The 12,500-nt window shown below is 32.5% G+C and overlaps 1 protein-coding gene across 1 annotated transcript in view; it reads left to right on the top strand.

Moving 5' to 3' along the window:
- Nucleotides 1–3,329: 3,329 nt before the first annotated feature.
- Nucleotides 3,330–12,500, top strand: part of LOC106882233 (uncharacterized) — a 14,584-nt gene continuing 5,413 nt past the window's right edge. The window contains exons 1-8 of the mRNA XM_089346247.1: nucleotides 3,330–3,375; nucleotides 5,761–5,805; nucleotides 6,388–6,411; nucleotides 7,629–7,667; nucleotides 7,964–8,176; nucleotides 9,711–9,740; nucleotides 10,936–10,962; nucleotides 11,982–12,011. Coding sequence (XP_089202373.1) covers nucleotides 5,769–5,805; nucleotides 6,388–6,411; nucleotides 7,629–7,667; nucleotides 7,964–8,176; nucleotides 9,711–9,740; nucleotides 10,936–10,962; nucleotides 11,982–12,011 — 400 coding nt within the window. The 5' untranslated portion in view covers nucleotides 3,330–3,375; nucleotides 5,761–5,768. The remainder of the gene's footprint in view (nucleotides 3,376–5,760; nucleotides 5,806–6,387; nucleotides 6,412–7,628; nucleotides 7,668–7,963; nucleotides 8,177–9,710; nucleotides 9,741–10,935; nucleotides 10,963–11,981; nucleotides 12,012–12,500) is intronic.

Consider the following 12,500-nt stretch of genomic DNA (forward strand, 5'->3'; position numbering starts at 1 on the left):
TCTATCTATCTATCTATCTATCTATCTATCTATCTATCTATCTATCTGTCTGTCTGTCTGTCTGTCTATATATATCTACTTACCTAATTATTTTTCTACTGATTATCAGATAAATTTATCTGTTTTTGCTTTTGTTTTTTTTTTCTCCATGATATTCCATCGTTATGTGTCTGAAAATAGGTTAAATTCATTTACTAAAATTCCAAATAACTGTTAACAAAATTATACAAGAGTAACTGAGCTAAAAATTAAAAAAGAAAAAAAAAAGTGAAAAAAAACTTTTAAAACACAACAATAAAAATATTTTTCCGGTTCATTCAAAATATATTGGAAACAATAAAACTAAAAAAAAAAAAATTTTTAAATTGAACCCACTTTTCTGATAACCCAATACATTGGAAGAAAATTAATTTATGGTTCACCCTTTGTAACCAGTTGACTCATTGCTTCTCTGATATATAAATCTCTATTGGTATGTCGCTGCCAAAATTGATATATTCCACTGTTATTGTCATTTTTGATCCCCCCCCCCCTGCCCAATCCTCATTTTATTAGTGATTAATAAAGAGAAATTGTAGTTGTTGCACTACCTGACTGGCTCCCCATGCCAGTGGCATATAGATGCTCAACTGACTCCTGTGGTGGTAGCACATAAAAAGCACCATCCGAACGTGGCTGATGCTAGTGCCACCTGACTGGCTCTCATGCTGGTGGCACACAATAAGCACCATGCATGATTGGGTTGTTACAAGTGCCACTTGACTGGCTCTCTGTGCGGGTGGCATGTAAAAAGCACCATCTGAACATGGTGGATGCTAGAATTTTGTTGGTCTTTGCCTTTATCAGATTTGTTGTTGTTGTCATTGTTGTTACTATTATTATTATTATTATTATTATTATTACTGAGTGAGAGAGCAGTGCATGCCATCAAAGTGACATTGGGGTAAAATATACGAAGCCCAATATACCCATCATGGCTACCCATCTGATAAGGGTACACCAAGCACATGCATCACAACCATACGTGCACGATATGGTGATCTCATATCAAGATAAACAGCGCATGACCTCGCAGGTGGTGCACAGTTAGACTTTTCTTCAGGTCGAGTAGACCATCCCGCTCAAAAGGTCCCTGAATAAGGTTTGTTTAAGGATGTTGAGCAAAACATCCATGTTTCCAAAGGTGAATTATTCAAACCCCAAAGAATTCCTCTTGACACATGGCTATGATGCTCCCCCACGACTTCTGCTCATGATCAGAGATGCACATATCAGCCACCAAGGGACATGCTCAACTGGTTACGGTCAAACAACTGACAAGCAAATCTGAGGTATTAAGCAGAATATTTGCTGTAGCCCATCTTTTTATACCAAGACAAAACAATGTACATGATAACACTTCCAATCAGTTAAGATCAGAAGCCATGAGAGTCACTGCCTGGTACTGCATCAGGACATTTATTATTATTATTATTATTATTATTATTATTATTATTATTACTGCTATTGTTACTTTGTTTTATATGAGCTTTTCCGAGTTTCACCCAAGAGTCCTCAAATAACACCAAATTAGAAGTTTTACCGTGGGCATCATTTATGTGTAGCAATGAAAGGCGACAAAAAAAAACCGAGAATTAAGATTTCGTCAAAAGTTTGCTGTAGCATTTCTGATTTCTAAAGAGGTTAAAAGATTCAGATACCCTCGGATTGATAGTGTTTTTCTTAGGATGTGGGCTGTGCCCATGAGAACAACTTTTATTGTTCTGGCATTTTAGGATTTCTGGTATTTGGCCAAAGGGCTTGACAGCAACACTTGGTATTGTCCCCCGATGATCACAAAAACAGCAGTCATTCTGAGATGCCCCATTTTTGCAACCTCTATTTCAAGATCCTTGTATTTGCATACTTATTATTATTATTATTTATAAAAGTGTCGTTTTTTATTGTCAAGATGTCACTTATTTTATCCGATGTAAAACGAGAAAACACCCCCAAATTTTCTTTGGTTTTTGTTGTTCTTGCTTTTTTTACCCCATAATCTTGGACCCTTATGGCTAATAAAATAAACCTTAATATTGTTATTATTATTGTAACTATAATATTATTATTATTATTTTATTTTTTTATGTGCGTTATTATTTTTTTTACTTTTGTTTTTGTGAACCAGTCATGTACAATTATTTCACATAGCATACAAAATAAATAAATAAATAAATAAATAAAAACAAACAAACAAACAAACAAATAATTGCAATTTCTCAGTGAAAATTTTTTCTCCAAGACATGGCAGTTTTGTGATCAGAAAATCCTCGAATAATTAAGCTAGAAAAACAAAAAAGCAAAAAAGCAAAACAAAACGAAAAATATAATCAAACAACCACCCCCACATCCCCAGCAAAAATAAAACAATAGAAGTAAAAAAAAAAAATATGGGATATAATTGAAAAATAAAAAAAAATATATATATATATATATATATATATATATAACAGAATTTGTGAGTAAGAAAACTGTGGAATTTCAAAGAAAGCGAGAAAACAAAGAGATACTGAATATATTGAAAATAGAAAATTTATCCCACACTTAATGAGCAATATTACACACCTACCCAGTGTTAATTACCATTTATTAGTTTATTTTTAATTACCAAGGCCGTTTGTCTTTTTGTTTTAGAGATAATGTATTCGTGTGTTATTCTGAATTCTCAATGTTGCATTGAGACGGTAATGAATCCATTAACATATGCATGTTTTTTTGTTGTGTCATGTATGTATGTGCATTATGCGTGTGTGTGTGTGTGTGTGTGTGTGTGTGTGTGTGTGAACGACAATAAGCCGAAAAGGCGAGAAATTATGAAACTGCCGTCAGTGTGTGTGTGTGTCTATTTGCATAAACCGGTTTAAGCGTGTCGATCTGAGAACAACAAGAGTCAAATCAGCCGGTCAGAAGTTGCAATCGTCATCATCGTCATCATCGTCGTCATCGTCGTCGTCGTCGTCTTCATAGCTGTTACCGTTATTGTCATCATCATCATCATCATCATCGACAGCAATGGCCACTAAAGAAGAAGGAGCAAGGCAAGCGTGAGTAGCAGGAGGAGGAGGAGGAGTAGAGTAGCAGTGGTAGTGGTGGTAATAGCAGTAGTAGTAGTAGTAGTAGTAGTAGTAGTAGTAGCAATAGTAGTGGTGGTAGTAGAAGAATGAAGGGCTGCAGGTGGTCACATTCTTAATAAAAAAATAAATTAAGACAAACGAAGACAAAAAAAAAAATGAAAAAACAAAAAATTCCATCGTCCCCTATATATATAGCCAAGAAACTCGAGAAACTTTGTGCTGAGTGTTAAACAGACGATTCTGAACATCTATCACACGCAAGGTAACGGTGCTATCACATTTCATTATTGTTATTATTATTGTTGTTATTATTATTATTATGATTATCGTTTATCCCACCGAGGCCGACTTTGTTGTTCATCCTTTCGAGGGGTTGCTAAATTAAATACCTGCGAAATACTGGAGTCGATGTAACTGACGAGTCCCCTCTCCCGCAAATTTCAAACCTTGTGCCTTTAGTAGAAAGGATTACTATTATTATTATTATTATTATTATTATTATTATTATTATTCAGTAGTTTTATTTTCATAACGTGCTTTCACTTCACTACCGAGCGCAGCTCTGTGCGCCTTGGGTGTGTGCTGTGGTTTGCTGTGATGCTCTTACTTTTACTGTATTGAAAGTGTTTTGCGTAGGATGTGTGCAGTGCTCAGTAGTGCAATTTTCTGTATTATTATTGTTATTATTATTATCGTTATTCAAAAAAAATCTATTGCATGCTAAATGAATTAGCACTGATGTTATGCCGAAATTTGGTGACAAGAAGTCTCATCAAATCTCAAGGGCTGATGGTTGCAACTTGATGAGGGCCGATGGTTGAAACTTCCATCAATTTGACCTTCTCATTTAACACAACAAAATAACTTACCACCAGTGTTGTTTTCAGGCACAGGCATGCTGGAGCAGATGTCCCTTGGCCCAATGGCTCTAGGAAATTAATATTGATCTAATGCATACTGTTGTATCTTGTCAATGAATGAATAATATAGGGCCCAGTACATTCATTTGCCCAGGGGCCTATAATGATGTTGAAACAGTATTACTTACAGTTGGTGGTTTTCAAAGGTATTCCTTTTAGCTCTCCCTATTTTAAAAACTGATCCTTATTGCCTTTTCGTGGATTCTGTTGGTTAGCTTTTATAAAAAAATGGTAACAATGCTACTAATAATAATGATAATTGATTGTTCTTCTCTGGTGCCATATTTTGTTGGTACCTGCAGAAAATTATGGGAAACCTTCTGTAGATTTTAAACCCTTTTACAATAAGATGTTGATAAAAAAAAAAAAACATTTCAAAACTCTAGTAAACTATTGATCCTGCTCAAAACATTTGTATCTATACATACATGCACGCACACACACATGCGTGCATATATATATATATATATATATATATATATATATATATATATATATATATATATATATATATATATATATATATATATATATATATATATACATACATATACATACATATATATGTGTGTATGTACGTATATATAAATGTATATGTATACTTATCTATGTTTTTATATGTACGTTTATATATATGCAAATATATGTTTATATAAGCATCTATATATACATCTTTGCACACACACGCACATATATATATATATATATATATTGATATATATACACACACATACCTATATATATATATATATATATATATATATATATATATATATATATATATGCACACACAGTGCATACATACATACATACATGTGTTTCCTTACTGTCATTTGATGACCAGTTTAATGTAGAGCTGCTTGTTGTTCCATGACATATTTTCTAGTTACTATGGTGACATTGTATTTAGCAAATCTGATGATGGTTCTGAGGAAAATTGAGGAAAATTGAGGAAAATTCATAGTTTCCCCATGGAAGGCTCTTCATTGTCACATGCATGACACTTAAGCAATTTAAACTTTTCATTTAATCAAATAATATTTCTTTGTTTAGTTAAACTTTTATGTTCTTTAGTTAATATGTAAAACTAGTTTAATTAAAATTTATATCTAATTAATTTAATATTCAAATTAAAATTTATACTCCCATACTTTCTGCACATACAGAGTACATCCACAACATGTGTACGTACTTGATTTAATTTACTCACTCTATATGGTCATTGGTTGGAATAAAATTTGTTAGTTTCAAGGAAGGAAAAATTGGTCCTTCGTAATTTTTCTATCTGTGAGAATTTTTAGGGATTATCAGTGCCTCTGTATGAAGGGGACTGGTTTACATCAATGTCTTCTATCCTATCTCAAGTACACGAATAAGAATTTACATATGTGCATATATATATATTTTTAAATATACATGTGGGTATATATTTATTTATATAGGCATATATAAGTTTATATATATATAAAAATGTGCGTGTACGTGCATGTATATATATATATGAGTACATATATATATGTGTGTGTGTGGTTAATAAAGTAAATACCTGCCAAATACTGCAGTCATTAAAAGTTGCGGGCCTTTGTGCCAAAATATAAAACCATTATTATTCTTATAATTATTAAAATTAAAATTATTATCATCATTATTATTATTAATAATGCTAACATTTCTTTTGAATCTTTTTTTTTTAAACTGATTTATTTGTTTTGTTTTTATATTTTTAGATCCAAAAATGGCTTTCATGTACATGTTATTTGGACTCTTGGCTGGTAAGCATCTATCTATCTATCTATCTATCTATCTATCTATCTATCTATATATCTATCTATCTATCTATCTATCTATCTATCTATCTTTCTGTCTGTCTGTCTCTCTATCTGTCTGTCTGTCTGTCTAACTATCTATTCATCTATTGATCTGCTTGTCAGATAAATTTATATAAACGCTTGGATTTACATATATATATATATATATATATATGAGAAGTTGTGATAGACACAAGCTTCTATCATTTGTTCCTACGTACGTTTCAACATTGTGGTTGTGTGGAATTCTGCATTGGTTTTTCCAAGCACAACTGAATGCTTAACCACAATGAACCATCAGTAATCATCAATAGTTATACTCAACCACTATACTGGAAGCAGACTCAATGATGATAACTTAGGAGAATCTCTAAGTTTAAAAGTAGAAGCCATACTTCTATCTGTAGGCGCAAAATTACACTATTAATAAATTTATTATTATTATTATTATTATTATTATTATTATTATTATTATTTGTAGTAGTAGTTGTAGTAGTAATGTCATCATTATCATTATTAATATACATATATTTTTTTTCCTTTCAGCTGCCACACTTTTTAACCCAACCGGTAAGAACAATAATTAATATTTAGATGCCTGAATGAATACACACACAAAACAGACTCATAAGGACACAAACACACACACACACATTTAAATAATAGTTATGTATTATTGTAATTAGCATGTTCACATGCGTTTGGACACTGCCCAAGTTGCTTTAAGTCAAAAAATTCCCCTTATAGAACTGACATTCTGTTGGTTATGACAACAGATTTCCAGTTAATCCAGTCAATGGAACAGCCTGCTCATGAAATTAATGTGCAAGTGGCCGAGCACTCCACAGACATGTGTACCCTTAATGTCATTCTCAGGGCAATTCAGCAAAGCCGGTCCTTTGAATTATGGATAAAACTCATTTTTGACAGCTGAGTGGATTGCAGAAATGTGAAATAAAGTGTCTTGCTCAAGGACACAACTTGTCACCAGGAATTGAACTCATGACCTTCGAATCCTGAACTGAATACTCTAACCACTAAACCAGGTGTCTTCACTCCTTACAGGCAATACAAATGTAAATACACAGCTAGGCATTGAAGAATGCCATTGGACCATAAGACACACGCGTTTTATCTTCCTTACATTCTTGGCCACTAAGAGCTGGTCATAATGTATTTTTCCTATACAGCAATGAAACACATGTAACAAAGAATTAAAAGTATTCCAAATTTTCCAGTCACTGTTCATATATATATATATATATATATATATATATATATATATAATTATGTGTATTTCTTATGTGTATATAGGTGTGTATGTATACGTATACATATGTATATACGGGTGCAGATGTGTATGTATGTGTATATGCGCATATATATGTGTGGGTGTGTGTGTGTTTGTGTATGTGTATTTATGTATGCATGTACGCTCTTACACATTGATTGGTATGTGTTGTCCAACCCACTATCCGGCAGCGTCCAATTCTCTAACGGTTTTTTTCAAATGAATCAAGTCATAACCTTATCCATCTATTGTTTTCATAATCGGTCATAATGTCTTACGTTTAAGATGATTCCCATGCTTTCCCTGATGAGAAGGTTACAATTTTAATATCAAAGATCCCTATGGATCACACAGGCTGTAATCCTTTGAAACATATGTAGGAATAAAGTATGCAATTATAACATGCGTTTTCTCCAATCCTTAAATTCTTATATATATATATATATATAAATATATATATATGGACATATGTAACATACAAAATTTATATTTATAGCCTATGGTATAAGTTTCGGACAAATCAACAACTATCAGGGTAAATATTTTGTATTTATATTTCAATTACTTTCACTAATTACAATCCCTCTCCATCCCCCCTCTCTGTATATATATATATATATATATATATATATATATATATACATATAGATGTAATTATGTACATGTACATATGTATATATGCATATATATATTTATTATTTAGGTATATATATATATATATATATCCATCTATCTATCTATCTATCTATATATATATATATATATATATATATATATATATATATATATATATATATATATATATATATATAAATTCCTTTATTCAATTAGGAGCTCAAGGATATGGTGGATATGGTGGATATGGTGGAATTCCTGGAATAGGCGGTGTGGCCAGCAGTTTTGGTAGTCTAGGAAGTGGATTCAACGGTGCTGGTTTTACTGGATTTGGTTTCGGTGGAGCAGGTGCTGGTATAACTTTCCCAGGCTACGGCTTCGGACATGGCTATCCAGCAGTATCACACGCTAATGTTGTACCGTTTTTCGGTAAGTAACCTATTATCATTATGATGATGATGATGATGATCATCATCATCATCATTATTATTATTATTATTATGAAAATTCTACCAGAGTCAACTTTGCCGTTCATCCTTTCGGGGGTTGATGAAATAAGTACCAGTTGTGCACTGGGGTGAATGCAATCGACTTACCACTCACCTAAAATTTCAGGCCTTGTGCCTATAGTAGAAAGGATTATCATTATTATTATTATTATTATTATTATTATTATTATTATTATTATTTGGCAGAATTGTTAGCATGCTGAGGTCAAATTCCACCAAGGTTGACTTTGCCTTTCATCCCTTCATCCTTTCAGGGTTGATAAATTAAGTACTGATATTGATACATCAATTAGAAAGCACTTTTTTTTTTCTTCATTATCTCTGACAACTATATCTGGCCTATGAGCCTTAATTTCTCTATCTGTGTGTATTGGCATATCCCAGAGTATGGTTGCTTTCTCGTTTTCTGTGACCTTTTCTGGCGTGTGCCTATACCATCTTTTTTCTGCTGTTATTCCATAGTGTTGGCATAGCTTCCAGTGTATGTAGGTCCCAGTGTATGTATTATTATCATCATCATCATCATCATCATTATTATTATTATTATTATTATTAATAAGATGATGAGTTGTCAGAATCATTAACCGATAGCATTTTTTCGGGCTTTATGTCACAGTTCAAATTCCACATGATCGACTTTGTCTCTCATCCTTTCTGGGAACCATACAATAAATACCAACTGAATACTGGGGTTAATATAATTGAACAGCTCCCTCCCGCAAAACTTCAGGCCTGGTGCCTATACAGGATGATGATATCTGGTTGTTAAACCATATGTGATTGAAGGATCAAAAACTTTACATAGATATGACACAAATGGCAAAGATATACCTCTTTAGATGTGAGTTCCTTAAAAACAAGGTATTCAATGTTAATTATACCATAATATACTTTTAATAATTAGACACTCGTTTATGCTTTTAGCTGTTTCCATGATTAGACTGTGGTCTTGCAGGAGAAAAGCCTTAATGGGTTTAGTCAAAGAGTTCAAGACCAGGACTAATTAAGTCTGGTGCTTATTTTTTAGAAAGTCCAGAATTTATTTAATTGCAGGAGTGTAAACAAACCTACAAAGGTTATAAATCGGTGAAGGTAGAAACATGAAGATGCGCACACATGCACACATGCATGCGCATATATACACTGACACACACACACAGATAGTTTAGCATGGGCATCGCTTTGTCAGTGACGGACTTACTCATTTATGAGTTGGCAGTCATCACATGCGCACACGCACACACACACACACACACACACACAAATGAAGGCTTCAATACAGTTTCCCTCTACCAAGTCCTCTCACAAGGTATTGGTCAACTCGGGCAGCGAGTAATGATACTAAACCTGAAACCAAACGCGAACACATAGCAAACTTCTTCCGCACACCACAAAGCCTGCGCCAAAACAGACAAAACCACCATATATATATTTGCCCATTCTGTATTTCACAGCTTCTCAACAAACTCACCAAATACCCATCAGTAAGTACTGGTTGCTGACCTTTATTCTTATCATCATTATTATTATTATTATTATTATTATTATTATTATTATTATTATTATTATTATTATTATTATTATTATTATTTTATGTTTGACTTTTGTTTTGCATTTGTACAAGTTGGATCCAAGTCTCACTCAGAGACCTCAAGAGACAACAAGTTAGAAGTTCTTGCTGGTGTTATGCCTAGGGTACCATATATTTGGTTTTGTACATAGTGTTGTTCTAGAGAATGTTTAAGAAACCATAAGAAAATTATGTTTGTTTTAAAATTTGAGATCACATAGACAGTATTTTACGTAAGATATGGGCAGTTCCCATGACCACTATCTTTTGAACTTCAGCCATTTTGGGGTTTCCTGGTATCTGAACTAGGTAGTAATCAGCCCGTTTCGCTGTCATTCCCAGGGCACCTATGACAATAGGTATTGTTTTCGTCTTATTATTATTATTATTATTATTATTATTATTATTATTATTATAATTTTTATTATTATTGAGTGAGAGAGCAGGACATGCCATCAAAGTGACACTGGGGTAAAAATATACGAAGCCCATTATACCCATCATGACTACCTGTCTGATAAGGGTACACCAGGCACATACATCACAACCACATGTGCCCGACATAGTGATCTCATATCAAGATAAAAAACAGCACATGACCTCTCAGGAGAGGAAAAAAAATCATTATTAAGTCGGGTGCATGTTTTTTTAAGAAAGTGCGGTACCTATTTAAGTGCAGGGGCATAAATGAACCTACAAAGGTTATAAACCAGTGAAGGTAGAAGCATAAGGATGGGTTTACATGCATGCATGCATGTGGTGCGCATACACAAACACACTCACAAACAACCGCACACACACACACACACACACACACACACACACACACATACACACATGTATAAAATTTTTGTGTTGTGTGGGCATTGCTTTGTCAGTGACAGTCCTGTTTATCAGTTAACACTCATCACACACACACACACATACATACACACACACTCACACACACACACAAAGGACACGCTTCCCCGCAGTTTCTCTCGGCCAAGTCCGCTCAAGGCAGCATGCAACACGAATGCCCAGCAAACTTCTTGCGCGTACAGCGATGTTTGCGCCCAAAGTGGCAAAAACAACAGCTTACGTTTGTGCATTCTGTATCTATTTCACAGCTTCTCAAGTTCACCAGATACCAATAAGTAAGTAGAAATTGCTGGCCTTTATTACTATAATGACTATTATTTTTAATATTATCATTATTGCTAATACTATTAAGTTGGCAAGGTAGCAGAATCTCTAGTACGCTATAAAAACAAAAAAATATGCCTTGTACGTATTTCCTGGCTATATTACTGGGGCATAAACAAACCTACAAAGGTTATAAATTGATGAAGGTGGAAGTATAAAGATGTACAAGAATGCATGCATGTGTGCACACATACACAAGCACACACACACACACACACACACACACACACACACATTTTTTTTTACCTGGTGAAGGCCGGTTTATAGAATTACTCTGGGTTCCCCATCCATAAAGGGTTTAACTTTTCGATATGGCATAAAGCTAAACCCTTTAAGAACAGGAAGCCCAGGTTTTCACCAGGAAAAGTTATATATTGTTCTACTTCTTAGAGTTTGCTTCTCTGAATTTATTTTTTTCTACAAATGATACATATATATATATATACATATATAAAATTTGCCCTGTTTATAATCATACCATATGTTACATTATATATATATATATATATATATATATATATATATATAAGTTTATGTATATATTAATATTATCTCAGTTTTAAAAAAACCTTTGACAATGTAAATATGTTAATAGTTACCATGGGTAGCAAAATTACACTAAAAAACCAAGATATCACAGCCATTTTATAGGTAGAGATACCAAGTTAAAGTGATATTCATATATATATATATATATATATATATATATATATATATAACATGCACATGCATATATACAAATGTCAGACTTCCACGTGGTTTTTGTCTACCAAATCCGTTCATAAGGTTATTGGTTGACCCCGGTAGCATGCAAACGAGATTGAACCTGAAACCAACACGAATGCATAGCAAACTTCTTGCGCCTAAAGCGAAGCTTGCGCCTAAAGCGAAGCTTGCGCCTAAAGCGAAGCTTGCGCCAAAAGTAGCTAAACAACAATATATATCTGTGCATTCTATATTTATTTCACAGCAACTCGTCAAATTCAACATGTACCAATCGGTAAGTACATGTTGCCAGCCTTTATTCTTATTTTTATCATTATTGATATTAATATTAATATTAATACTATTCTTATTTTTATCATTATTGATATTAATATTAATATTAATACTATTCTTATTTTTATCATTATTGATATTAATATTAATATTAATACTATTCTTATTTTTATCATTATTGATATTAATATTAATATTAATACTATTCTTATTTTTATCATTATTGATATTAATATTAATATTAATACTATTCTTATTTTTATCATTATTGATATTAATATTAATATTAATACTATTCTTATTTTTATCATTATTGATATTAATATTAATATTAATACTATTCTTATTTTTATCATTATTGATATTAATATTAATATTAATACTATTATTATTATTATCATTATTGCCATTACTGTTAACGTGACGAGCTGGCAGAATCGCTAGTATGCCACACAGTTTTACGTTTTACATTTCGAGTTCAAACGCTGCC

The sequence above is a fragment of the Octopus bimaculoides genome, chromosome 30 (genome assembly GCF_046866305.1).
Source record: "Octopus bimaculoides isolate indiv1 chromosome 30, ASM4686630v1, whole genome shotgun sequence".
NCBI lineage: Eukaryota > Metazoa > Mollusca > Cephalopoda > Octopoda > Octopodidae > Octopus > Octopus bimaculoides.